The following is a 25163-nucleotide window of genomic DNA, read 5'->3' as shown; positions in this document are numbered from 1 at the left end:
GGGCGTGAGCTGCCCGTTGCTGTCTGGGCAAGTGCTGATCATCACTCTTAGCGGTGGCATCCCTCCGTGACTGTCAGTCACCTCCAAATAAAGTGTCAAAAAGCAGCTTTTGTTGCGTTCTGTCTGATGAATGACCCGTCCCATCTCGGCAGCCGGAGCCCTGGGCGGTGGGTGCCCGGGGCAGCTGGGGAAGCTGGCCGGCTTCCCTCTGGGCAGCTCGCGAGGAAGCGCCATCAATGGCTCCAGAGGTGACCTGTTACTCTCCGGGCCACGCCAGGGAGCCCGAGTCACATCTGTGGGTCAGTGCACCAAGTCCTCAGCTGCACGGTCAGCTGGTTCATGTCAGGGTGCGAGAGGCCAGGTGTCCAGGGATCGGCTGAGACGGCTACATCACCGCAGACAGCGTGGGGCTCCGCCAGCCCGTGTTCCGAAACCCCGTGGCCCCCAGAGGCTCCGTGTGGCTTGCAGAGCCGGTCTGCATGGAGGGCTGGAAATGAGGGGAGGAAGGAGAGGGAGGCTCCCCCACTTCCAGGATTTCAGGGTGAACACTGGCAGTCAGAACTCGCTGCCCGGTTCTCTCTCTCATCGCGGTCAGCGTGGGCCTCGGCTGGCGGCCCGTGGGGTGACAGCTGTCTGAGAGACGAGCCTTCCTGGGAGACATGTGTCCTTCTGTGTGTGGACAGAGCCCTTTCTGGCCCCCAGGGGACAGCGGCCACCTGTTGATGACCCGATGGAACTGGTCATTTCACAAGGAAGCCGACAGCGCCAGCCTGGAGGACTGTGTGGGTGTCACACAGAGCCACCGCGTGTGGACGTGATCACCGTGTCCTCGGAGCGGGGACGAGCGTGGAGGGCGAGGACATGTGAGGATTGAGTTCCCATGAGTCACACACTTGGTCCAGGCTCGACCCCAGGAGGCCGGGCTCCGGGGCACCGCTCCCCGCGGAGCTGAGAAACAGGACACTCCGGGCAGATCAAGTCACCCCAGCACCCCGATCAGAAGCTGCAGACAGGCGCTGACGATGGATGGGGTCCCCGGGAAGCCCCAGACAGCTGGAGCCGATTTTCGTCGGGACCGTGATTAGAGGAGCTGTGGACGTCTGATAATGACGACAATGAATGGTTCTAGCCGGGCTGCCCATGAATCAAAGAGAGGAGAGAGTATTTTAAGTAGTCTTAGAAATCAGGAACACCTTCGTAAGGAAGCTTAACGGCTTTGGGCGTGAGGAACTTTCAGAAAACGTCCCGGAGGAACGGTCAGTGTAAAGCAGGGATGGTCACTCTGGGAGATGCAGGGTCAGCCGCGGGGGCTGGGCACATCTCTGCCAGCCCTTGTGCTGGCCCGCTCGGCTCCAGAGGAATAGGTACCAGGCTCTAGATCAGGGGTCCCCAAACTGCAGCCCCCTGAGGCCATTTATCTGGCCCCCGCCGCACTTCCAGAAGGGGCACCTCTTTCATTGGTGGTCAGTGAGAGGAGCATAGTTCCCATTGAAATACTGGTCAGTTTGTTGATTTAAATTTACTTGTTCTTTATTTTAAATATTGTATTTATTCCCGTTTTGTTTTTTACTTTAAAATAAGATATGTGCAGTGTGCATAAGAATTTGTTCATAGTTTTTTTTATAGTCCGGCCCTCCAACGGTCTGAGGGACAGTGAACTGGCCCCCTGTGTAAAAAGTTTGGGGACCCCTGCTCTAGATTATAGGAACACAACACAGGGCCTTCCCTTTTAAAGTAATTCCTTTATGAGCCTGACCAGGCGGTGGCGCAGTGGATAGAGCATCGGACTGGGATGCAGAGGACCCAGGTTCGAGACCCCGGGGTCGCCAGCTTGAGCGCAGGCTCATCTGGTTTGAGCAAAAAGCCCACCAGCTTGAACCCAAGGTCGCTGGGTCCAACAAGGGGTGACTCGGTCTGCTGAAGGCCCGCGGTCAAGGCACATATGAGAAAGCAATCAATGAACAACTAAGGTGTTGCAACGCGCAATGAAAAAGTGATGATTGATGTTTCTCATCTCTCTCCGTTCCTGTCTGTCTGTCCCTGTCCATCCCTCTCTCTGACTCTCTCTGTAAAAAAAAAAAAAGAAAAGAAATAGTAAAGTAATTCCTTTATGAAGAAACGCACCCAAACCAAGCAGGTGTTGCCCCAGTTAAAACAGGTGTTAGAAACCGGGGGGGGTAGAGGTCCCTCTCTGCCCCCCTCTAGCTTCTCCGTGCAGCCACATGAGGGCTTAGCTTCTCTTGTCCGCCTTTAGATTCTGGAACAGCCAGACTGTTCACTCGAAACAAAATGCCTCCTGCCTGACCAGGCGGTGGCGCAGTGGATAGAGCATCGGCCTGGGACGCTGAGGACCCAGGTTCGAAACCCCCACGTCGCTGGTGTGAGCGTGGGATCATAGACCTGACCCCATGGTCGCTCGCTGGCTTGAGCCCAAAGGCCTCAGGCTTGAAGCTCAAGGTCACTGGCTTGAGCAAGGGGTCACTCACTCTACTGGAGCCCCCTGGGCAAGGCACATATGAGAAAGCAATCAATGAACAACTAAGGAGCCACGATGAAGAATTGATGCTTCTTATCTCTCTCCCTTCCTGTCTGTCTGTCCCTCTCTCTGTCTCTCTCTTGCTAAAAAAAAAGAAATAATTTAAGCCCTGGCTGTATAGCTCAATTGATTGTAGCATTGTCTGAACTATAGAACTTGCTAGTTTGATCCCTGGTCAAACAACTCCATGTTCCTGTCTCTCTCTCTCCCTCTCCTTCTCCCTCACTCGCTGAAGTCAATAAATAAAAATTTTAAAGAAAGACATAATCCGTAGACTGTCCAGCTCACCCATCCGGTGTACAGGTCAGTGGTTCTCCGTCCACTCGGGTTGTGCGACCGTCACCATGATCAGCTTTATAAACCCGTTATCTTCCGTCCCCCCCCCCCAACCCCCCCTGCTCCCAGCTGCAGGCGCCACTGGTCTGCTTTATGTCTATAAATCGGCTGCTCTGGACGCTGCGTATAAATGGAATCGCATAACATGTCACCTTTTGTGTCTGGCTTTTTTCTTTTTTTATGTAGCATGATGTTGTTTTAGGCTTATCCATGCTGTCTTGTCGCATGATTCAGCACTCCATTCTTTTATAAAGTCTGGATTATGTTGTGTGGATAGACCACATTTTGTTTATCCATGTCCCATTGATGGACTCTTGAGTTGTTTCCACTTTTTTTTTTTTGTATTTTTCTGAAGTGAGAAGCGGGAAGGCAGTCAGACAGACTCCCGCATGCTCCCGACCGGGATCCACCCGGCACGCCCACCAGGGGGCGATGCTCTGTCCATCCGGGGCGTTGCTCTGTTGCGACCAGAGCCATTCTAGTGCCTGAGGCAGAGGCCACAGAGCCATCCTCAGCACTCGGGCCAACCTTGCTCCTTGGCTGCGGGAGGGGAAGAGAGAGACAGAGAGGAAGGAGAGGGGGAGGGTGGAGAAGCAGATGGGCGCTTCTCCTGTGTGCCCTGGCCGGGAATTGAACCGGGGACATCCACACGCGGGACTGATGCTCTACCACTGAGCCAACCGGCCAGGGCCTGATTGTTTCCACTTTTGACCATTGTGGATAATGCTGCTCTGAACGCTCAGGCGTGTAAACGTGGACTGGTGTTACATCTTCATTTCCATCAGGTGCACGCCTAGACATGCCACGTCTCACGGAAACTGTGTTCAACCTTTTGAGGAACCTCAGACTATTTGCTTTTCCTCTCCTTTCCTTCTTCTTTCCTTCTCTTTTCTTTCTTCCCATCTTCCCCTTTTTTTTTCCAAGTACAAGGAGAGGAGACAGTGAGACAGACTCCCACATGCACCTGAACTGGGGTCCACATTGCAACCCCCATCTGGGGCCATGCTGGCAACTGAGCTATTTTTAACTCTTAAGGTAGAGGCTCCACGGAGCCGTCCTCAGCGCCCAGGACCATGCACTCCAACCAGTGAAGCCATGACCGTGAGAGGGGAAGAGAGAGAGAAAGGAGAGGGGGAAAGGTGGAGAAGCAGATGGGTGCTTTGCCTGTGTGCCTTGGCCGGGAATCGAACCCGGGACTTCCACACGCCTGGCCAATGCTCTACCACTGAGCCAACCATCCAGGGCCTCCGAACTATTTTCTAAAAGCCACTGCACCACCTTCTGTCCCCACCACACCTTCATCAACACCTTTATTCTGCCTGACCTGTGGTGGTGCAGTGGATAAAGTGTCAACCTGGAAATGCTGAGGTTGCCGGTTCAAAACCCTGGGCTTACCTGGTCAAGGCACATATGGGAGTTGATGCTTTCTGCTCCTCCCCCCTTCTCTCTCTTTCTCTCTCTCCCCCCTCTCTATAATGAATAAATAAAATCTTTAAAAAAAAAAAAAAAAAAAAAAAAAAAAAAAACACCTTTATTCTGTCTTTTTTTTTTTAGCCATTCCGGTGGGTGTGAAGTGCTATTTCACTGTGTGATTTGCATTTCCCTGAGGGCTAATGATGTTGCATGTCGTTCGTGTGCTTTGAGCATTTCTGTCTCTCCTTTGGAAAGATGCCTCTACACTCTCTTGCCCATTTTAAAATCAGGTTATTTGTATTTATTGTTGAGTTGTCAGAGTTTTTTATTTTTTTTAATTCAGTGAGAGGAGGGAAGGCAGAGACAGACTCCGGCATGCACCCTGACTAGTATCTATCAAACAAGCCCAATAAGGGGCGATGCTCTGCCCATCTGGGTCTTCCGCTGCTCCACTGCTCAGCAACCGAGCTCTTCTTAGCACCTGAGGTGGAGGCCACAGAGCCATCCTCAGCACCCAGGGACAATTCACTCCAATAGAGCCATGGCTGCAGGAGGGAAAGAGGGAGAGAGAGAGAGAGAAGGGGGAGGGGTGGAGAAGCAGATGGGTGCTTCTCCTGTGTGCCCTGGCCAGGAATCGAACCCAGGACTTCCACACACCTGGCTGACACTACCACTGACCCAATTGACTAAGGCCTTTTTTTTTTTTTTTTAATATATGTTCTAGACCAGAGGTTCTCAACCTGTGGGTCACGACCCCACCGGGGTCGCCTAAAGCCATTGGAAAATACACAATGCATATCCGGTATTTACATTCCGAATCATAACTGTAGCAAAATTACAATTATGAAGTAGCCACCAAAATTATTTTTGGTTTGGGGTCACCGCAACATGAGGAACTGTATCGCGGGGTCATGGCATTAGAAAGGTTGAGAACCACTGTTCTAGACACACGTCTCTGCTCAGAAATATGATTTAGAGATACTTTTCCTCATTCTTTGTCTCTTGTGTTCTTGCTGTTGTGTCCTTGGCTGCAGGAAGGTTCTCCATTTGGGTGGCGGGTAGTTGATCTTCCCCCCTTTTGTTGCTTGTGCTTTTGTGGCTCCGTCTAAGAATGCATCATCGTCGAATCCCAGGCCACAAAGATCTGCCCTGCGTTTCCTTCCGAGAGTTGCATAGCGTTGTTAACCTTCCCGTTTAAGTCCTTGATTTGTTTTAAAGACTTTTTGCGTCTGATGTGAGGTAAGGGGTCCGGCTTCGATCTCTGTCACGTGGATGAAAAGACTGCCTGCCTGCTCTGTTCCCATTGGATGGTCTGGGCCACCCTGGTTGAAAAATGAGGTGACTGGCGTATTTTCTAGACTGTTACCTCTGTCTCGTTGATCTGGGTCTGTCCTGGTTCCGGTACTGCCCTGTCCCTCCTCATGGCTGCAGCCCTGTGGCATCTTCTGAAATCAGGAGGTGTGAGTCCTCCAAAGCCGTTCTTGGTCAAGATTGTTTTGGCTATTCTTCTGGGTCCCTTGGCGTTTCAGTGGGAGTTTTAGGGTCGGCGTGCCCGTTTCTGCGAAGATGCCAGCTGGGGTTTTCAATAAGGAGTGCACTGAGTCTGCAGGTGAATGTGGGGGGCAGTCCCCTCTTGACAATAACAGTAGATCCCCTCATCCACGAGCATGTGTGTCTTTCTGTTTACCACCTTTCCCCACGTAGAAGACAGGCTTTTTCTTGAAAAATTTGGGGTCTGACAAGTGGGTGCGTCTTACACAGCGGTTGTAGTTTTTTTTCCTTGCATTTCCCGCATTTTCCATGCTTGTTTTTGCACCCCTTGTTGAAGACGGGGATTCGTCGCCAGATGCAGACGAGGACAAGCTAGTGGACGGCAGTTTAGACAGTGATGAGGGGTGGTATGGATTTTACGATGAATAAAACTTGAGTTGATAAACTTTATGTAATACTTGTTTGTTTGTTTTTTCCAAACATCAGCCCCCAAAATTAAGGTGCATCTTAGACATGGGAGCATCATATACCTGGGGAAGTCATGGATTTAGATCTTTAGTTTCTTTCAGTGAAGTTTTTGCATTTTCGGAGCGGGGGGGGGGGTCCTCTGGTTACGACAGTCTCGACAGACACGTTTCGAGTTTATGACGCTCATGCCCATAAAACGAAAAAAATTGCGACGTGAGTGTTTTTGGCCAACGCCATTAGCGTGGTACTTACAGACGACGTGGGCGAATGAAGTCTGGCTGCGCGCAGCGGAAGAACACACAGTAGTGTCCGGTACAGAATGTGTCTGTCCTTCTCCTTGTTCTGTCGCTGAGTGATGTTTTCATGTTCTGGATTATGGTTTTACCACTGTGTTAGGATAGGTAGGGGACTTAGGAAAGGGCGTGTTTCGACTTAACCCAAAAGTCGGGTGACATCCCTGTCGTAGGGACAGAGCTGTGTCATAATCCAGGCACCCCTGTATAAGTTGTCTGTACTTTTTTTTTTTTTTACAGAGGCAGAGATAGACAGGGACAGACAGACAGGAACGGAGAGAGATGAGAAGCATCAATCATCAGTTTTTCTCGTTGCGCGCTGCGGCTTCTTAGTTGTTCATTGATTGCTTTCTCACATGTGCCTTGACCGTGGGCCTTCAGCAGACCGAGTAACCCCCTGCTCGAGCCAGGGACCTTGGGTCCAAGCTGGTGAGCTCTTTGCTCAAGCCAGATGAGCCCGCGCTCAAGCTGGTGACCTCAGGGTCTCGAACCTGGGTCCTTCCACATCCCAGTCCGACACTCTATCCACTGCGCCACCACCTGGTCAGGCTGTCTGTACTTTTATTTAATGTATTTGTAAGCATTTTATGGGTTGATTTTTTTTTCTTTTTTCTTTTTTATTTTTTTATTTTTTTTTATTATTATTCATTTTAGAGAGGAGAGGGAGAGACAGAGAGGAGAGACAGAGAGAGAGCAGGGGGGGAAGAGCTGGAAGCATCAACTCCCATATGTGCCTTGACCAGGCAAGCCCAGGGTTTCGAACCGGCGACCTCAGCATTTCCAGGTCGACACTTTATCCACTGCGCCACCACAGGTCAGGCGATTTTTTTTTTTCTTTACATTTTATGTTTTCTGATGTCATTATCAATGGAATTGTTTACTCAATTTCATTTTCGGCTTGTTCATCGTAAGTGTGTAGAAATACACTTGATGTTTCTATGTTGAGTTTGTATCCTGGGACCTCGCTGAACTTGTTTATTAGTTCTCATAGTTTTTCGGTGGATTCTTTAAGAGTTTTCTTTCTTTCTCTTTCTTTCTGTCTTTTTCTTTGTGTGTGAAAGAGGCAGGGAGAGAAAGAGACAGAGAGAGAGATAGGAACACAGAGCTGTTCCCGTATGCGCCCTGACTGGGGATCGAACTGGCAACCTCTGCACTTCAGGACGATGCTCCAACCAACCAACCAACCGGGCTATTTGGCCAGGGCTTTATTTTTTATTGATTGATTGAATTTTGGAGAGACAGAGAGAGGAAGAGAGAGGGGAAGGGGGAAGGGAAGCATTCATTTGTTTCGCTCAGTTGTGCACTCATGGGTTGCTTCCTGTGTGTACCCTGACCAGGAATCAAACCTGTAACCTTGTCGTTTCAGGATGACCGCCGACTGAGCTACTAGCCAGCCAAGGCCTAGAGCAGGGGTCCCCAAACTACGGCCCGCGGGCCGCATGCGGCCCCCTGAGGCCATTTATGCGGCCCCCGCCGCACTTCCGGACGGGGCACCTCTTTCATTGGTGGTCAGTGAGAGGAGCATAGTTCCCATTGAAATACTGGTCAGTTTGTTGATTTAAATTTACTTGTTCTTTATTTAAAATATTGTATTTGTTCCCGTTCTGTTTTTTTTACTTTAAAATAAGATATGTGCAGTGTGCATAGGGATTTGTTCATAGTTTTTTTTATAGTCTGGCCCTCCAATGGTCTGAGGGACAGTGAACTGGCCCCCTGTGTAAAAAGTTTGGGGACCCCTGGCCTAGAGTTTTCTCTTTATAGCAGATCATATCGTCTGAAAGTCCTGGCCAGTTGGCTCAGGAGTAGAGTGTCGGCCTGGTATGTGAAAGTCCCGGGTTCCACTCCTGGTCAGGGCACATAGGAGATGCGCCCATCTGCTTCTCCACCCCTCCCCCTCTCCTTCCTCTCTGTCTCTCTCTTCCCCTCCCGCAGCCAAGGCTCCATTGGAGCAAAGATGGCCCGGGCGCTGAGGATGGCTCTGTGGCCTCTGCCCCAGGCGCTAGAATGGCTCTGGTTGCAACAGAGCAACGCCCCAGATGGGCAGAGCATTGCCCCCTGGTGGGCGTGCCAGGTGGATCCCGGTCGGGCGCATGCGGGAGTCTGTCTGACTGCCTCCCCGTTTCCAGCTTCAGAAAAATACACATACACAAAATAAATAAAGGCAAAAAAAATTGTATCCTCTCCAAATAGAGATAGTTTTACTTTTTTCCCTCTCCACTCCATGTCTTTTATTTCATTTCCTTGCCTAACTGCCCTCGCTAGAATCACTCCAGGGCAGGCTGGTCTGGTCTTGACCCTGCTCTTCCCGGAAGCACCTCGTTCTGCCCAGAGGATGCTGTCAGCTGTGGGTCTGGCACGTGTGTTCCTCTGTCAGGCGAGGAAGTTCTCCCTGTTCCCCGTTCGCTGGGTGTTTTTCTGTGCCGAGTGGTTATTTTCAGATGGCAGGTGTTAGAACGATCTGACAGAGGTTTCTCAAGCAGCAGAGCGAGAGTCTCACATGGTTCATTTTGAGAGCCGTTTGTCAGAAGTATTCGGCGGTGTCGACGCTCTCGTCCTAGATGTGTTCACGATCTTGAGCATCGTGGAAACGCCGTGCCAGCCTGCTTCTCTGATCTCGGGACGTGGTATGAAGAGTGAAAGGTCCAGACGGACAGCTCTCTCCTCATGAGAAAAACAACATCCTGATCCTCCCAAAACTGAGTCGTGCTGGGTTTATAAACCAGGGCAGGACCTTCAGCTGTGTTCTGTTATTTAAAAAAAAAAAATTTTATTTAGAAAATTAACTTGAATAGCGGGATATGGATCAATAAGAATACATAGATTCCAGGTGAACATCTCTGCAGCGTGTGAACTGGTGATCGTGTTGTGTGTGGGCCCATCACCCCACGTCAGGGCATTTTCTGTCGCTGTATATATGTGTCCCTCAAGCTGTGCGTTTGACCCAGGTCACCAGAGCAGTCTGGTGTGTCCGGGATCTCCTGGACTGTGCAGGATTTGGGGTGCCGTATGGAAGTGCTTTCTGAGCTAATGCGTTCTCTGAAAAAGAGTCCCCTCCCCTCTGAAATGCTCCTTAGAATATTAGAAGTTGTTTCTATATGTTGTGTGTGTGTGTGTGTGTGTGTGTGTGTGTGTGTGTGTGTGTGTGTGTGTGTGACAGAGCCAGAGAGAGAGAGACAGAGAAAGGGACAAGAGGGACAGACAGACAGGAAGGAAGAGAGATGAGACGCATCAATTCTTCCTTGTGGCTCTTTAATTGTTCACTGATTGTGTTCTCATATGTGCCTTGACCAGGGGGCTGCAGCAGAGTGAGTGACCCCTGGCTCAAACCAGCGACTATGGGGTCATGTCTCTGATCCCACGCTCAAGCCAGACGAGCCCATGTTGAGGCCGGATGAGCCCGCACTCGAGCCGGCGACCTTGGAGTCTCGCACCTGGGCCCTCTGTGTCCCAGTCCGATGCTCTGTCTATGGCACCACCGCCTGGTCAGGTCGTTTCTTTATGGGTTCTAGGAATTCTTAATGTATTTGGTTTATAAGATTGCTTCTAATCTCAGCCCCCCTGAGGACACAGCTCTTTGAAGAGATTCTGTACGTCACGGAAACCTTGGGGGCAGAGAAGCATTCCACCCTCAGTGTGAGGACGGGCTCCTCCGGGGTCCGGACCCACAGAGAACCTGCCGCTTCAGCCACGGGCTGGAAGGGAGCACAGGACACCCCTCGCCTCCCCACGTCCCAGAGCGATCTTCCTTTGCGGGGGACGTGAGTTGTTGCCTTGATGAGCAAACACGGCCAATCCGGAGAGCGAAGATGCCTCTTGTCAACCCCCCTCTGTCACCCCGTGGTCAGACTGGACAGCCAGCCCCCAGCCCCTGCCACCCCACACACCGGCTCCCGGGTCTCCGTGCCCCGACCATGTGGCCAAAGACCTGCCTGGCGGTGTTGTTGGTCCTCGCCACGGAAAAGGGGTGTGGCCCAAACCACCAGTTACAGAGGAGTCCAATGGACTGACGGACATGTCTGACAACCAGAAACAAGACCGAGATCTGCGCCTCCCCTTTCACGGGGGGCAACGAGACCCGGGGTGGGGCTGGGGAGGAGGGCTCTGCCGGTCTGAGCTGCCCCCACAGGTGAGCAGTGTGAGGACCTGTCCAGTATCGTTCGGACAGGGGCTAAGGCAGATCCTGTACAGACATAAGTGGGCGTGTGCCGGGGGTGGACGGAACTTGGAGCGCAGGGGCCCCAGGTGGGGCGGTGGCTGGGGGGGCCAGCTAGACCTAAACCCAGCCAGTGTCCACCCAGCCAGTGTCCTGCCGGGCAGACCCTGCGGTCCTCGGGGCTGTCCTTTCTACAGAGAGCTTTGCCTCCCCCCGGGACAGAATGAACAGGTTTGCAGGGAACTGGACAGAGCCCGGGAGAGCGTGTCTCAGGGCGGTTCTCCGGACAGTGGATGAACCGTGTACGCTCAGGCCGGGGCATCCGGGGACACACATGCATGCACACACGCACACATGCACACACACACACATGTATGCATGCAGCCCCCACCCCAGGCTCTCGGTGGTCCAGTGTGTCTGGGGCTGGCCAGCCAGTGGGAACGAGCAGGGGAGGGCTGGGGTCCCAGGGCCTGAGGGCTGGGGTCCAGCTCCCGAGGGTTAGGGGTTAGTGCCCACCCTGCTGCGTCTTTTTTTTTTTTTGTATTTTTCTGAAGCTGGAAACGGGGAGAGACAGACAGACTCCCGCATGCGCCCAACCGGGATCCACCTGGCACGCCCACCAGGGGGCGACGCTCTGCCCACCAGGGGGCGATGCTCTGCCCCTCCGGGGCGTCGCTCTGTCGTGACCAGAGCCACTCTAGAGCCTGGGGCAGAGGCCAAGGAGCCATCCCCAGCGCCCGGGCCATCTTTGCTCCAATGGAGCCTTGGCTGCGGGAGGGGAAGAGAGAGACAGAGAGGAAGGGGGGAGGGGTGGAGAAGCAGATGGGCGCCTCTCCTGTGTGCCCTGGCCGGGAATCGAACCCGGGACTTCTGCACGCCAGGCCGACGCTCTACCACTGAGCCAACCGGCCAGGGCCCCCTGCTGCGTCTTTGAGGCCTTCCATCCAGGAGCCTCTCCGGCCGTCTCGTCCTCTGTCCCAGACCTTTGAGGCCTGGTTGTGCGTGAGTGGGCCTGGGCCTGATTCTCTGGCCCTCAGAGACCCACTGAAGGCCTTTCCCCCCTTTACCTTGGTTGACCAGCTTGTCCTGGGGGTCCTCCTGGTCCTCTGTGTGGTGCCAGCACTGAGCCCCCTGGTTCTGGGCAAATCCATGGTCTGGTCCCCTCCCCATGCCTCAGTTTCTGGAGACTCTGGGTGTCTGCGCCCCCCACCTCCGGGCTCGCTGGGGAGCCCCAGGAAACAGCAGGGTGGGGCTGGGTGCTGGGACAGGGTTGTGGCCATGTGCTGGTGGGAGGCAGGGTCCCTGTCCCAGAGTGGCTCCCCTCCACTGTGCCCCACAGAGGAGTCGCCTCTGGGGGAGGCGAGGGGGCCAACCGCAGCCTGGACAGTCCTTCCAGAAAGAAGGTGCCACCTTCCACGCCGTCAGCACCCCCGGCGGTCACGTCGGCTGCTGTATCTCTCTGGTCTTTATTTTTCATGTCAGCAATTACCTTTTATGGCCTCCGACTCCCAGATTCCCGCGAGCACAGGGCTCCCCCCCCCCGCACCCCCCCTCCCCACCTGACTGCCTCCACCTTCACTCCGCCACCTCCCTGCGCCAGGGCTTCGGGGAGATCTGGGTTTGTGGTTCACGTCCTCACTCTGCAGCGCGGGGACAATTATGTGGAGCTTTTTATTCAGCCCCCAGGATTCTTACTGCATTATCCGTATTTCCTTTAATTTGCGGGATTTCTAGTAAACGGGTTTAAAAATAGGTCTGGGCGTGGTGCCAGGCAGATGCGGGCAGCAGGCAGGCATCTCCGCGTCTCTCTGTAGAGGCAGAGAGTGGGGTCACCCCCGTGTCGCTCGGGCCGGGCCTCCCCTGCTGGCGCCCCGAGGTGGCCCCACCACCGCGCCCGAGAGGAGCAGGGCTGTGCCGCCCGGTCCAGCGGTCCGAGTCCTGGACCTGCAGTCAGGCTGGTCCTGGCTGCCTTGCGGTGGGGGGGGGGGGGGATCAGTTCCGGGTGTTTGGGGTGTGTTTGAGGGGGTGGGGCTGGTGCCAGCCACGAGGCCAGGGAGTTCCAGGTGCTGCTCTGCCACGGGTGGCCCTGGTCACAACCGTAGCTAGGTGTCTTTGCCCCCCGACCGGGAGGGCGTGTTCCAGATGCCCCTCTGGACAGGAAGACAGAGACAGACAGTCCCTGCCCAGGTGGTGACCAGCATGAGACCAAAGAGCCCGGGAGCCGGACATCCGTGTGGGTGGGTAGCTGGGTGTCCCAGGCAAAGAAGGGACACCCTTGGGAGACGGTGGGACAAGCTGGCCAGCCCCTGAAGTGCTGGGGGTGTCTCCTGTCCCCTGCCCACACTCGTCTCTTACTAGAGGGCCAGCGTGGGTGTGGCCTGGGACCCTCTGCCCACCTGCAGGCCACGTGGGCTTCACCAGCAGCGGCCCCCTTGCCGCCGGCGGTCCAGGGTTGGGGGGGCTGGTGAGCTGTGACCCCGTCTCTGCGTAACTGGCACCCCCTTCTCACCCCGGCGGCTGATTTAGTGTGTGTGTGCGCGTGTGTGTGTGTGTGTGTGTGAGTGTGTGTGTGCCGGCCTGATTTACATTAGATTTTTAAGCATAATTAGAAATGCAGGGGAGCTTTCTGTCTTACCTCGACTATTTATGGCAGGGTATGCAGATGAGGGGAGCAATGAATATTAACGAGACTGTGCGTGCAGAGGGGCTGTCTGTAAGGAGCTGGGTGGCCGGCACCGGCCCCCCCATGCCCCCCAGCGCCCCTCTGCCCATGACCCTGAGACGGGCTTCCTGGGCCCCGCCCCCTGCCCCCCTCAGCTGCCCTGGGACCCCACAGGCCCGTCAAGGGGAGAGCATGGTGCCGTGTGGGGCCTAGGAGGGGAGTCCAGCTCCTGGGCGGCCGGCTCTGGCTGGGTGGCCCTTGCTGTCCCTGCCAGCCCCCCCACGCCCTGTGCCCCCGAGCGCAGGGGGTTGACAGCGGAGACCCTGCCTCTGGGCTGTAACTGAGGAAGAGGAGGAGGTGCGGAGGCACGCGGAGCCCGTGCGGGCTTTTAAGTTATTAAACGATGCCCCTGGGAGACACTCTTCAAGCTTACGTTATTTAAATTACAAATACGGGTGAGGGATTGTCGGCTCTGTGCAAAATACTTCTTAATTCTTGGGAAACCTTCTGGAACCGTTTTTTTGTGGCGAGCGCGCGTGGACTTGGTGGGTCTCAGGGCTTGAAGCCGGGTGGGAGGGAGGGCTGGGTGGGGGCCGGCTCCTGGGTGGGCCACTGACCCCTGTCATCTGAGTGACCACCGCTGCTGCGCGGCTGTTTCTCTAGCTTCAAGCCGTGTTTGTTTGGCCACCACCCACACTCCAGTCAAAATATTTGAGAGTGGCGGGGGGGGGGGGGGGCTGGCAAGTCAGTGGCAGGTGGTTGTGCCCGGTGGGTGGTGTCGTGTCAGAAGGAGCCACAGGCTGTGTCTCCCCTCCCGGACGTGGGCTCAGCCTGGCCGCAGAGACCAGAGACCCCCTAGACTGGCCTGTCATCAGAGCTCACGGCTCAGGCCCTCTGTCCCATCGGATGGGGTGACCCCCAGCTCGTGCCCAGCCCCACGGTCCCTGTGGCTGGTGGATCTGATGAAGTCCTGCCCGCCTCGTGCCCTGAGCCCTCGGGGCTGGGTTGGGGGCGCTGGACAGCAGGGCCCCCCCGGACGCTGAGGCTGGGGTCTCTCTGAGGACCGGCCCTAGGTCTGTGGCTCTCTCCTCAGGGCGGCAGGGAAGGGTTGATAAGCACATTTCTGAATTTGCGGATTCTGGCATGCTGCCCTTCTCTGTTTGGGAAAAAAAAAAAAAAGCTTCCAGGCAAACATTTGTTAGTGCAGTTAAAATCGGCTTTTATGCTTGAAGCCGGTCCAGGCTGTGGTCTGGGGCGGAGGCTGCCCAGGTGCCTGGCCGGACGCTGGAGTCCTCTTACCTCTGCCTCTCAGGCTGGGGGCCCAGCGAGCCCGGGTGGGATCTCCAGGCAGGACCCCGAAGTTTCAGAGGGCCTGTGTGCCTTCTTCCTGCACCCAGGAGGCCCCAGAACAGCCAGGTCCAGAGGCTGGGGTGGAATTCTTGTCCCTGTAGCGGAGTCCTGGCAGCCCGGGGTCAAGGCTGGGCCTCAGTTGCCCCCCGTGTCCTGCGGGGTCCACCCTTGCTCTCTCGACGACTGAAACTTGTTCGAGGCCCTGGGTGTTGAAACCAGGGGGCCAGGGAGGGTGGTGATGGGGTGCAGGTCTGGGCCCGAGGCCTCAGCAAGAAGCCCGCCTTCCCCGTGCCTCGGTTTCCCGCCCGCACCCAGGGAGGGGTGGGGGTTGGGAGGCAGGCACACAGTCGGTGCCCCCGGTGGTTGTTGGGGTGGTCGTTGGGGACCGTAGGGAGGAGCTCCCAGCCTCCCAGACCCTGCCCCCCTCCCGCGAGCCGCATGCGGGGCAGCTGGACCTCCCTCCATTAGCGGTGAGGCCGAGGCCGCGGTGGCCCTGCTCTGCTTTATAAGGCATTAAAAGTTTAATGCAACCCTGAGGCCCGAACCGTTGGGCCTCGCCCAGCCCCCAGGGACCTGGCCTTCCCCGAGCTGGGCAGCTGCAATGCGAACGGGCACCTTGACCCCCCGAAAGGCCCACCTCCGGCCGGCCGCTCCCCTCGGGTCTGGGCTCTGCATTAGCGGGCGGGCGACGGGGTGTCCGCGCAGGCTCTCCTCCGGCCTGCCAGCCTGCCGGCCGCTGGTAACCGGAGCCTGCTCTGTAATGGAAAAGCATGCGATTGCTCTGCAGGCCACTGTCCAAAGTGAGGCCCCCCCTCCCCTCTCCCCCATTCCCTCCCTCGGGCCGCCCGCTCTACCAGCCTGCACAGCGGCCTGGGCCGTTCGGACGCTCCCTGCGCTCACCTCACGTGTGTTCGTGCTGACTCACAGAGGAGCCTGCTGCCCCCCCATCCCGTTCTAGGGATGCGACCACCCATTCCGGGGGCCTCGCCCCAGACTCCTGAGCCCCCTGACTTGTGGGAGGTGTCAGCCAGGCTGGCTTCTGCCTGGACGGCCAGGCTTGGAGCTGCCCTGAGGACAGGGCCTGCCAGCTGGGTGCAGGGGAGGTGGGTTGGTGTGGGCCCGCAGGGTGGGGGCTCCATTCCCCCCGGCCAGGTTGTTTCCAGGGCACCTGCCCTCCTCTCTCCCGACTGCGGGACTGTTGGATGGCTGTGCCTTCGCCCAGGTCCAGACCTCTTATTAGATTGGTAAAATTAAATCCTGCACAATCATTTTATTTAATTTAATGTATCTCGCCTCCCTATCCCTTGCTGGTAGTGATCCCGCAGAATCAAACGCTGCATTCCTGTGCCTTGCTGGGCCCTGGCCCCAGGAAGCAGTTTAGAATCTGGGGTGGGCAGGGGGCGGGGGACGCGGTGGCCAGTCTGGCTGGGTTTCTGTGGGACACCCCCCCCCCCCGCATGCGTGCATGCATGCTACTGGGGCCAGTGGCCGGTTCCCTAGGCGCTGTGCTGCTGACCCGGGGCAGAGGGGAGCTCCAGTGGACAGCCCCAGGGCCCGAGTCCCTGCCGTCCAGACGGGGGGGGGGATCACAGAGAAGAGACCCCCCACTCCGCTGCCCTGGCCGCTCACGTTTTCTCATTCTGGGGGGGGTCTCGGAGTCCGCGGAGGGCGCCCACCCCACCCCTCAGGCTGTCTGTGGGTGCCGGGCTCTGGCTCTCTGGTGTCAGCAGAGGCTTCCCAAAGGGGGTGCCATTCTGAAGGGCGTCCTGAGGGGTGGGGTTCTGGGCGCAGTGGCTTTGAGGATGGCCACGGGGAAGCGAGTCAGGGATCTTGGAACCCGGAACCCGGGCTCCTCCCAAGCTTCTGCAGCAGGTGGGCGTTGGGGAACGGGAGGGGGGGCATCGCTCAGGAAGCAGAGGCACAAAGGGACAGGGGCGCCTGGCGGGGCTGGGGCCACCGCCGTCCCCAGGCAGGGAGAGGCGAGGGAGGTGCCGGCCCTCCTGGCAGACGGCATCCGGCGCCCTTCGCCCCCCGGGCCTCGCCCCTCTGGCTGCCACGCAGGCTCCGCCCCTTGGCATGTCCGCTTTCACAGCCCTGGGCGCGTAAACCAAGCCTTTATTTTATTCTTTTCTCCTAAAGTTCAGCTTTGTTCCTGGCCCAGCCGAGGCTTCTAAGAAAGCAACCTAAAACCAGCTTGCGTCGGGCTCCCATGGGCCGGGCAGTGGGGCGCCAGCCTCACCCGGACAGGTGGCATGAGGACACGGCGGCAACGGTGCCAGCTGTCCTCGGTCCCCAGGGGACCCAGACAACCTCGTCACCTTCCAGGGGAATAATGGCCCCCTTCTCCGAGCGAGTGGTCCAGTCCCAGCCCTGGGGCGCGGGACCCTGGAAATGCAAGGCTGAGGCCGGTGGGTGGGGAGCAGGCAGGTGTGCCGAGGATGCCCGCCTCGACCATCACCACCCTCCCACCTGGGTCACAGCAGGTGACGGGCACTGGTGACCAGGAGCAGCTCACCGGGTGGAGAGGGTGCCTGGCTCCCACCAAGGGTTTTTACCAATAGTATCAATCTCTTGGACCCTACAGGAACTGCTCGAGGGGGCACCTGACCCCCCATTGAACACCTGAGCATCTCAGGTGCTGCCTCATTTGCTTAAAGCCACAGGATGTGGGTGTGACATGGTTGGGGCCGGACCTGGCATATGGGGACGGTGTCCAGTGGGACCCAGGACCTGTTGTTGGAAGGGACAGGTGACAAGGGCTTCACGCTGTCTTCCTGCTCTCCGTTCAGGACCCTGCCACTGAGCCCTGGGCCGTGGGGACCTTCTGCAGGCCGGTGCAGAGCACCTTTGTGGGCTTCTGTGCACCCTGGCCCAAGGCCGGGTGCCCTGCTCCTGCATTATGACACAAGACACCGCACCCCATCTGGCTCAGGTGACCCTAGTTCGCTCCCTGAGAGGCTCCTGGTGGTGAAGGGGCCCTTAGGGGCCCCTCCACACTGTGCTGTGTGTTGCTGAGCAGCACAGCCTATAGGCAGGCATTGGGCAGACCCACGCCCACTGAGCTCATGAGTGCACCTGGTGGGCTTCCTGGAGGAGGAAGCAATGAAGCAGGGGCCTGAAGGTGTGGCGGCTCTGTGCCAGGGAGGGCTGGGGCAGGCACAGCTCCGTGGAGGCGAGGGGCCGTGTCCTGGGGCAGCCACGTCCTGAACTCAGGCCAAGGTTGTCCCACACAGATCTGGCTGTCCCTCAGTCTCTGGGTGGCTCTGTTTCCCAGGGTGGCGCTCTTCGTGGCTGGGTGGGCCTGTGGGGCCCTCACACTCAACGCTAAGGTCCTACCTAGCCCTTCGTCTTGGGGCCGCTGAGCTTTCCCTTGGCCCCAGGAAAGGAGGCCACTAGAGGGACAGCCCCGTCTGGGGGCCTGAATGGGCTTCTGCAGAAGTGTTTCAGGGCCGAGAGTCCCGGTTCTGGATAAAACCGGTTGGCTGGGCTGCCTGTGCAAACACAGGCCTCCTGTGGATGACACAGCTTCCTGAGGGCTGAGAGGACGGGCCCTGGGGGCTGTGGCCCGAGTGTGCCGGGCCCTGGGGCTCTCTCCCCCCAGCCTGTCCTGTAGCCCCTCTGGGCTCAGCCCACCTGGCCCACACAGGGCAGCTCCCGTCACCCAGCTGAGGGGAGGAAGCCCCAGGTCTGGGCTCTGTGGACCGGCCAGGGGATCTGAAGCCCGGCCGGTGCAGAAAGTGGGGCCGCACGCAGCACGTCGAGGGTCAGAGCCCCATCTCGTCGAGGGTGGGCACAGCCCCCGGGTGCTCAGAGTGGCTGAGCTGGGACCATTTCTGTGCCTGCCGCAGTCACAGGCCCTGTCTGGTGTGACCCCACCCATTGTCACTAACTAGCCCAGTGTAGGGGGCACACAGAGCCCCTTCCGAGGAGCCTCTGCTGGCATGTCTCCCGGCTGTGGCCCCCACGTGGGTGTCCACTGCCCACCCTGCCTTTAGCTGCTTTTTATCTGGTCTCGGAAGCTGGTCCCGCAGCCTGTGCGGCTGGGGAGGCGTCAGGGGCCCTTTCTCTCGGGGGAGGGGGGAGGGAGGCGAGCTGCCTGTCTCCGGCCCCCTCCCTGCCCCAGCCACCACCAGGGTTAATCCTCAGGTGACGCAAAGATGCTTCCCTGCAGGGGACCGGACCTTGGCCACCTCCGGTCAGGACCTTGCCCCTTCTTGCAGGCGGCACACGCTCTTCCTAGGGCCCCAGTTGGTGGCAGGTGAGGAAGCAGGCTGGGCGGGCCAGTGGTTTGCCCCAGGGCCCCGCGTGCTGACCAGCAGGTGGTGGCTTGAGCCCAGAAGGAGGTGTCCACACACCTAGCACAGTCCTCTCCCCAGGAAAGCAGAGCTGGGGCGCCGAGGGCCTGCCTGGGCAGCCCAGCCCGCTGCATCGCCCGAGTGGGGCTGGGTTCTTTGCTGCGGAGACAGGTCCCTCAGCGCCCGGCTGCCCCTTCAGGAAGGGGGGGCCGGGGAGGGGTCCCTCGTTGCTGCACAGAGTTGCTCTTCTTTAAACTCTGACCCAGGTGGGGTTTGGGGGGGTGAGTTAACTGGGGTTATTGGGCTGGACTAGCCGGTCCTGCTGCTCTGGGACCCCCTAAGGAGAAGCAGAAAGTGGGGGCACTGGGGTCCTGTGGGGCTGGGGGGGGAGGGGGCACCAGCCTCCACCTCCCCACTCATCCTGGGTCTGTCCCTGCAGTTCCTGCTTCCTTCTCTCATCATCTCCCCTTCCCCTCCTTTGCCCAACTTCTGCCTCGTCTGCCCCACCCTGGCCCCCTGCCCCCTCGCCCCCGCCGGCCTGCCCTCCCGCCTGCCCAAGCGGCTTTGCCAGCCCTGCAGACTGTTTGGAATAGTTTAAATGCTTTGACACCCGGGCTGTGCCGGATGGCAGGGGCGGCAGTTTACTGGGCAATTCATATGCAAAACTGCACGATAAATTCCCAGGCTGTCTCGGTGGCCGCGGCACCGGGAGGCATTTCTCCACGTTCAGTACAGTATTTCTGCCATCTTTGTTTGCATTGCAGTGAGTCATCAAAAGTCTGTCTCGTACCAACACCCGGGGAGCCGTGCATTCCTCTGGCACCGGCACGCCACTGTTTTTAAAAGCTGGGGCCGGGAGCTGGCATTTGCTCGGGCTCCCAAATCAAAGGCCGCTATTCATTCCCAGGAGCAGCCTGGATGTCCGTCTGCATCCGGCCTCTTCATTTAGATGCCGAGCGCTGCCCGGGAGAGCCGGGCTGGGTGCAGCTGAGCCTCGGCCTCCCAGCCCAGCGCCGAGAGTCTGCCCCCCTCCCCCTCCTCCCCTCCCCTTCCTCCTCCTCCTCCTCCTCCTCCTCCTCCTCCTCCTCCTCCTCCTCCTCCTCCTCTCCGGGCTCTCTCGCCCTCCCCACCCCAAGGGCTCCCGCTCTGTTTGCTGCATTCCCGGAGCAGCTGGCGGCTGCGGGCGGGCGGACGGGCGGGCGAGCGGGGGAGCGGGGGAGCCTGCCCCTGCCAGGCTGAGCGGGCAGTGCGGGGCCACCAGCGGCAGCAGCCAAAGGTAGGTCTCCCCCCTCACCCCCGCTGGGTCGGACCCACCCGGTCTGCCGGCAACTTCTCCGCAGCGGGGGCACTGCGGGTCCCCCCCCCCTCCGGCCCGCCAGCCCGGCCGCCCGCCCGGCCAGGGCTGCCCACCTGCCCAACTCCTGCGGTGGGTCCGGGCGCTCCGCCCTCGCGCAGCGCCCCCCTCCCTCCGCCGGTCCCCTCGCACCTCTGCGGCCGCAGGCACTTTCCTCCCGCGGGACAGAGCGGCCCTTTGTGCGGCTCTGTCCGCGCAGAGTTGAGCCTGCGCCCTCTCTGGCCCGTCCGTCGGTCCGTCCGTCCCGGACCCTCTTCTTCTCAGAATCGGGCCCGGGACCAACGGCACCTGGAGCCCTGTCCCCGGCTCTGGGACGCCCGGCAGCATCCTCAGCCCCTGGCCAGTCCCTGCCCCCAGCCTCCCCCATGACCCCTGCGGTCACCTGGGCTGGGAACGAGCCCGTGGAGACCGGTCGGTGCTGGAAGCCGGGTGGCCGGGGGCTCGCAGCGGTCGGGGGCAGGCGGCTCGGGACCCGGGAGCCCCTCTGGCTCTGGAGGTCTGTCTCCGCAGGACAGGGTGGGGGACAGGTGGCAGAGCCCGGCCTGTGGAGTTCCCTCAGCTCTCACTTCCCTGGGCGCCCCTGTCCCCTGCCCCCTGTCCCCTGCTCCCTGTCCCTGCGCTGCTGCTCCTAGAAAAAAAGGGGAAAAGCAAACCGGAGTCTCGGGAAAGACCCCTCTGCGGTGCCCGGGGGGCCGCACCTCCTGCTCTGGGTTCCGGCCCCTCCCCGGGGAAGGGCAGCGAGGGGCTTCTCTGCTGCTAACTTTTTCCTGGGGAAAGAGTTGTGCTGGAGCGAGCGTCAGATGCCTGCCCTCGCCCCTCCCAGCTCGGTGGGCTGATGGCCCCGTTCTCTCGTTCTGTCGTCCTGTCCCTGCCGTGGTGCAGACCTCTCTTCTGTCTTCTGCTAAGACGGGTGTCTCTGGTCCAAGGGCTCAAACTCTCCCCTGGCGGGGAGCGGGGGCTCCACGGGGCGGCCCACGGGTGGTGTGGGGGCATCTCCTGGCTGGGCACGGGGCTCCGGGCTGGGAGCATCCTGTGTCGTTCTGAGTTCTGAGCATCGGCTCAGCCAGGGTCCCGTGTGAGTGAGGTTGCCCCGGGACCTCTGGTCAGTTCTGGCCGGAGGGGGTCTGGGGGAAACAGGCAGGGGGCCGCGCTGGAGCAGAGTGTGTTTGGGGTGTCATTCAGGGCTTGGCCCTTCCAGGGAGGGCGCTGGGCATCCAGGAAGCTGACGGTGGCGCCCCCGGGCCCTCTCTGTCCCGCAGATGTGCCCGCTCGGGCCGCTCCCGCGCTGAGAGTCCGGAGAGCCCGTGAGCCCGCCCGCCATGTCTCAGATGCTGCACATTGAGATCCCCAACTTCGGGAACACGGTGCTGGGCTGCCTCAACGAGCAGCGGCTGCTGGGCCTCTACTGCGATGTCTCCATCGTGGTCAAGGGCCAGGCCTTCAAGGCCCACCGGGCCGTGCTGGCCGCCAGCAGCCTCTACTTCCGCGACCTCTTCAGCGGCAACAGCAAGAGCGCCTTCGAGCTGCCGGGCACGGTGCCGCCCGCCTGCTTCCAGCAGATCCTGTCCTTCTGCTACACGGGCCGGCTGACCATGGCGGCCAGCGAGCAGCTCGTGGTCATGTACACGGCCGGCTTCCTGCAGATCCAGCACATCGTGGAGCGCGGCACGGACCTCCTGTTCAAGGTGAGCTCGCCCCACTGCGACTCGCAGACCGCCATGATGGAGGACGCCAGCTCGGAGCCCCAGAGCCCCTGCAACCCGCTGCAGCCGGCCGCCCCCGCGGCCCCCTACGTGGTGTCCCCCTCCGTGCCCATCCCGCTGCTGACCCGCGTGAAGCACGAAGCCACGGAGCTGCCGCCGGCCGCCGGCCCGGGCCTGGTGGCCAAGCGCCCGCTGGAGTCTGGGCCCCGGGACGGCGCGGCGGGCGCGGCGGTGGCGGCCGGCGCGGCCCCTCTCAAGCTGCCCCGGGTCTCCTACTACGGGGTGCCCAGCCTGGCCACCCTCATCCCCAGCATCCAGCAGGTGCCCTACTCCCAGGGGGAGCGGACCAGCCCGGGCGCCAGCAGCCTGCCCACCACCGACAGCCCCACCTCCTACCACAACGAGGAGGACGAGGAGGACGACGAGGCCTATGACACCATGGTGGAGGAGCAGTACGGCCAGATGTACATCAAGGCCACCGGCAGCTACGCAGGTAACGGGCCGCGGCCGCCCGCGGCGGGCGTGGGCGGGCCTCCGGGCCCTGCGTGGGCGCCGAGGCAAACCTGACCCCCTTCCCTGTGGCGCTCCCAGGGCTTGCTGGGAGGTCAGGACACCTTGGGGAGGCCACAGCATCGGAGGTGTGCCAGGCAGGGAGCCCCTAACCTAGCCCAGACTCCGTGAGCCAGCAGGAGCTGAGACCTGAGGCAGGACTGGCCCTCCTAGGTCAACTGTTGGCAGGGCCTCGGCTAAAGGACTTTAAACTTGATCCTAGAGGAGATGAGAGGCCGCGGGGAAGTGATTAGCTGAGTGAAACCTGCTGGAAGCTAGTGTAACCTATAGGAGGGGGCCCTGTCTCCCATTGGACAAAGAGACTGAGGGTCCCAGTGGACCAAGGATCTGCCAGAGGGGGCTCACAGGGTACTGTGTGACCCAAGCCAGCCACTCACCTGCTCCCAGCCCCGGTGTCCCTGTCCGTGAAGGGCCTGGCTCCACAAGCACCCCAGCGGGCCTGTTAACCTTAGCCCCCCCCCCCCCCAGTCTTGCCTCTCAGTAAAGCCCGAGAGTCCCCGGTACCCGTCCCGTTTGCTGCCACCTCCCTGGGCCCAGCACCAAGGGACAGGCCAGAAAGCGCCTGCTGAACTGAATGAGCTGCCCCCCGCTTAAGGGGAGGGCTCCCCCCACTCAGGACCTACAAACCCGAGATGCCCTCGTTTGAGACGCCTGGTGTCGCAGACTGCGTCACGGTCCCTGGAGACGGCTCAGGATTTGCTGGGCGGAGGGTCCCGTCGTTGGGGCCCCAGATCGGGTGTCCCCCTGTCTTCTGTGTTCCCCGAAAACTGGCCGTGTGCCTGGGCCCGCTGCCTGCCCTGATTTGCATGCGGGGCCCGTGTCCAGTGGACTGAATCCGGACACACGTGCCAGCAGGAAGTGACGTCCCAGAGCTCTGGGGCCCCGAGGGGCGGTTTGGGGCTCTCTCCTCCTCCTGTCCCTGCCGTGTCCTCGTGCCCTGTGGCCAACCCTCCCTTTTTCTCCCTCCCCCCCCCGTGGGGGGCTCCTTCATCGGCCCTGGGAGGCAGGGGGCGGAGGGAGCTGGCCCTTGGGACATCTGGGTCCCCAGGAGCCATCAAGGACTGGACGGCTGGCTCTTGTGTCTGGTCTGCCCAACTCGGGTCCCTCTCAGGGACTCTGGGGGGTGCCTCTCCCCAGAAGGGATTTCTTTATCGAAATGGGTAGTGTCCTAGGTGCATGAACCCGCAGGGTGCTAGCAGCAGCCACCTCGATTGGACTTGGGTTTTCTTGTCGTGGCTGAGGCGAGTCTGGTGTTTCCGGGACCGGGACACCTGCGAGCAGTGGCCTGGCCCTTCCGAGGGCCCCCAGGGTCCAGGCCTTGCAGGGACCTCTGCGAACCTGCCCGTGGGCCCACAGCCACCAGGGAGGTGAGGGAAGGGCCACATGGAGCCCCAGGCTGGGCAGATCCCATGGGTCTCCCTTTCCCTGGGGGGCAGGCCACCACCGGCCCAGAGCAGACCACAGCAGTGTCCTGAGGGTGCCCAGTCTTCACGCCGCCAGCTGGACAGGGCTTTGTGAGAGGGGCTGTGTGTGTATGGGGAGCATTTGGTAGAATCTGCCAAGGGCCCAGGGGTAGGGGCTGCCCTCTCCTGGCCCACGGCCGTCCACGTCTCCCGGGGTCCTCCCAGCACAGCCAGTGTGGCCATCCACGTCTCCCGGGGTCCTCCCAGCGCAGCGCCCCCTCCAGCCAGTGTGGCCGTCCACATCTCCCGGGGTCCTCCCAGCACAGCGCCCCCTCCAGCCAGTGTGGCCGTCCACGTCTCCCGGGGTCCTCCCAGCGCAGCGCCCCCTCCAGCCAGTGTGGCCGTCCACATCTCCCGGGGTCCTCCCAGCGCAGCGCCCCCTCCAGCCAGTGTGGCCGTCCACGTCTCCCGGGGTCCTCCCAGCGCAGCGCCCCCTCCAGCCAGTGTGGCCGTCCACATCTCCCGGGGTCCTCCCAGTGCAGCCAGTGTGGCCGTCCACATCTCCCGGGGTCCTCCCAGCGCAGCGCCCCCTCCAGCCAGTGTGGCCGGGGCCCTGGCACAGTCAGGAGAATGGCAGACCCTCGTGTTGGATTGCTGGGGGCTGGCCCCCCTGCCCCTCCTGAGCTTGGAGCTCTCTCGTCACCTGCACAGTGGTGGCCCCACCTGTGTCCTTGGCATTCCTGAGGAGCCAGTGGGACGGTGGTCATCGAAAGGCCAGAGTGAGAGCTACAAGGTCCAGCTGCCCCGTGGCCTTGAAGTGCCTGGACCTTCTCACCGAAGCCCTCACCCCCAGGACTCAGGCAGAGGTGTGAGTCCCACCGCGGCCAGGGCCGCTGGCCTGAGGCTGCAGGGGCTCACCCCTGTCTGGAGGGCCAGGAGGGGGCTCCGCGGCCATCAGACCCCCTTGCCCCACCTCCCAGGGGGTGTGGGAGGTAGAACGGGCTTGTAGGAGGCTGGGAGGCCGGCGGGGGCGGGGTGTGGGTTCTGGTCCTGCCTCCAGCTGGCCCAGGATGCTCCATCCAGCCTGGGTTTTCTCCTCAGCGAGCCCATAAGTGGGGCAGGGAGGGGGGGTTGAT

At 59.9% G+C, this 25163-nt stretch overlaps 1 protein-coding gene across 5 annotated transcripts in view; it reads left to right on the top strand.

Annotated features, from left to right (window-relative positions):
- The window catches only part of NACC2 (NACC family member 2), a 102913-nt gene that overhangs the window by 45460 nt on the left and 32290 nt on the right, over positions 1-25163 (top strand). For 4 of the 5 annotated variants that reach the window (XM_066366680.1, XM_066366683.1, XM_066366679.1 and 1 more), the window contains exon 2: positions 21611-22547. In XM_066366680.1, the coding sequence (XP_066222777.1) occupies positions 21671-22547 (877 nt within the window). In that variant the 5' untranslated portion in view covers positions 21611-21670. Of the gene's footprint in view, positions 1-20157; positions 20274-21610; positions 22548-25163 lie in introns of those variants that run through there. The other variant, XM_066366682.1, reaches the window with a different exon arrangement.

The sequence above is a fragment of the Saccopteryx leptura genome, chromosome 2 (assembly GCF_036850995.1).
Source record: "Saccopteryx leptura isolate mSacLep1 chromosome 2, mSacLep1_pri_phased_curated, whole genome shotgun sequence".
NCBI lineage: Eukaryota > Metazoa > Chordata > Mammalia > Chiroptera > Emballonuridae > Saccopteryx > Saccopteryx leptura.
Note: the sequence above shows the minus strand (reverse complement) of the source record. Positions and strands in the feature narration are given on the sequence as shown.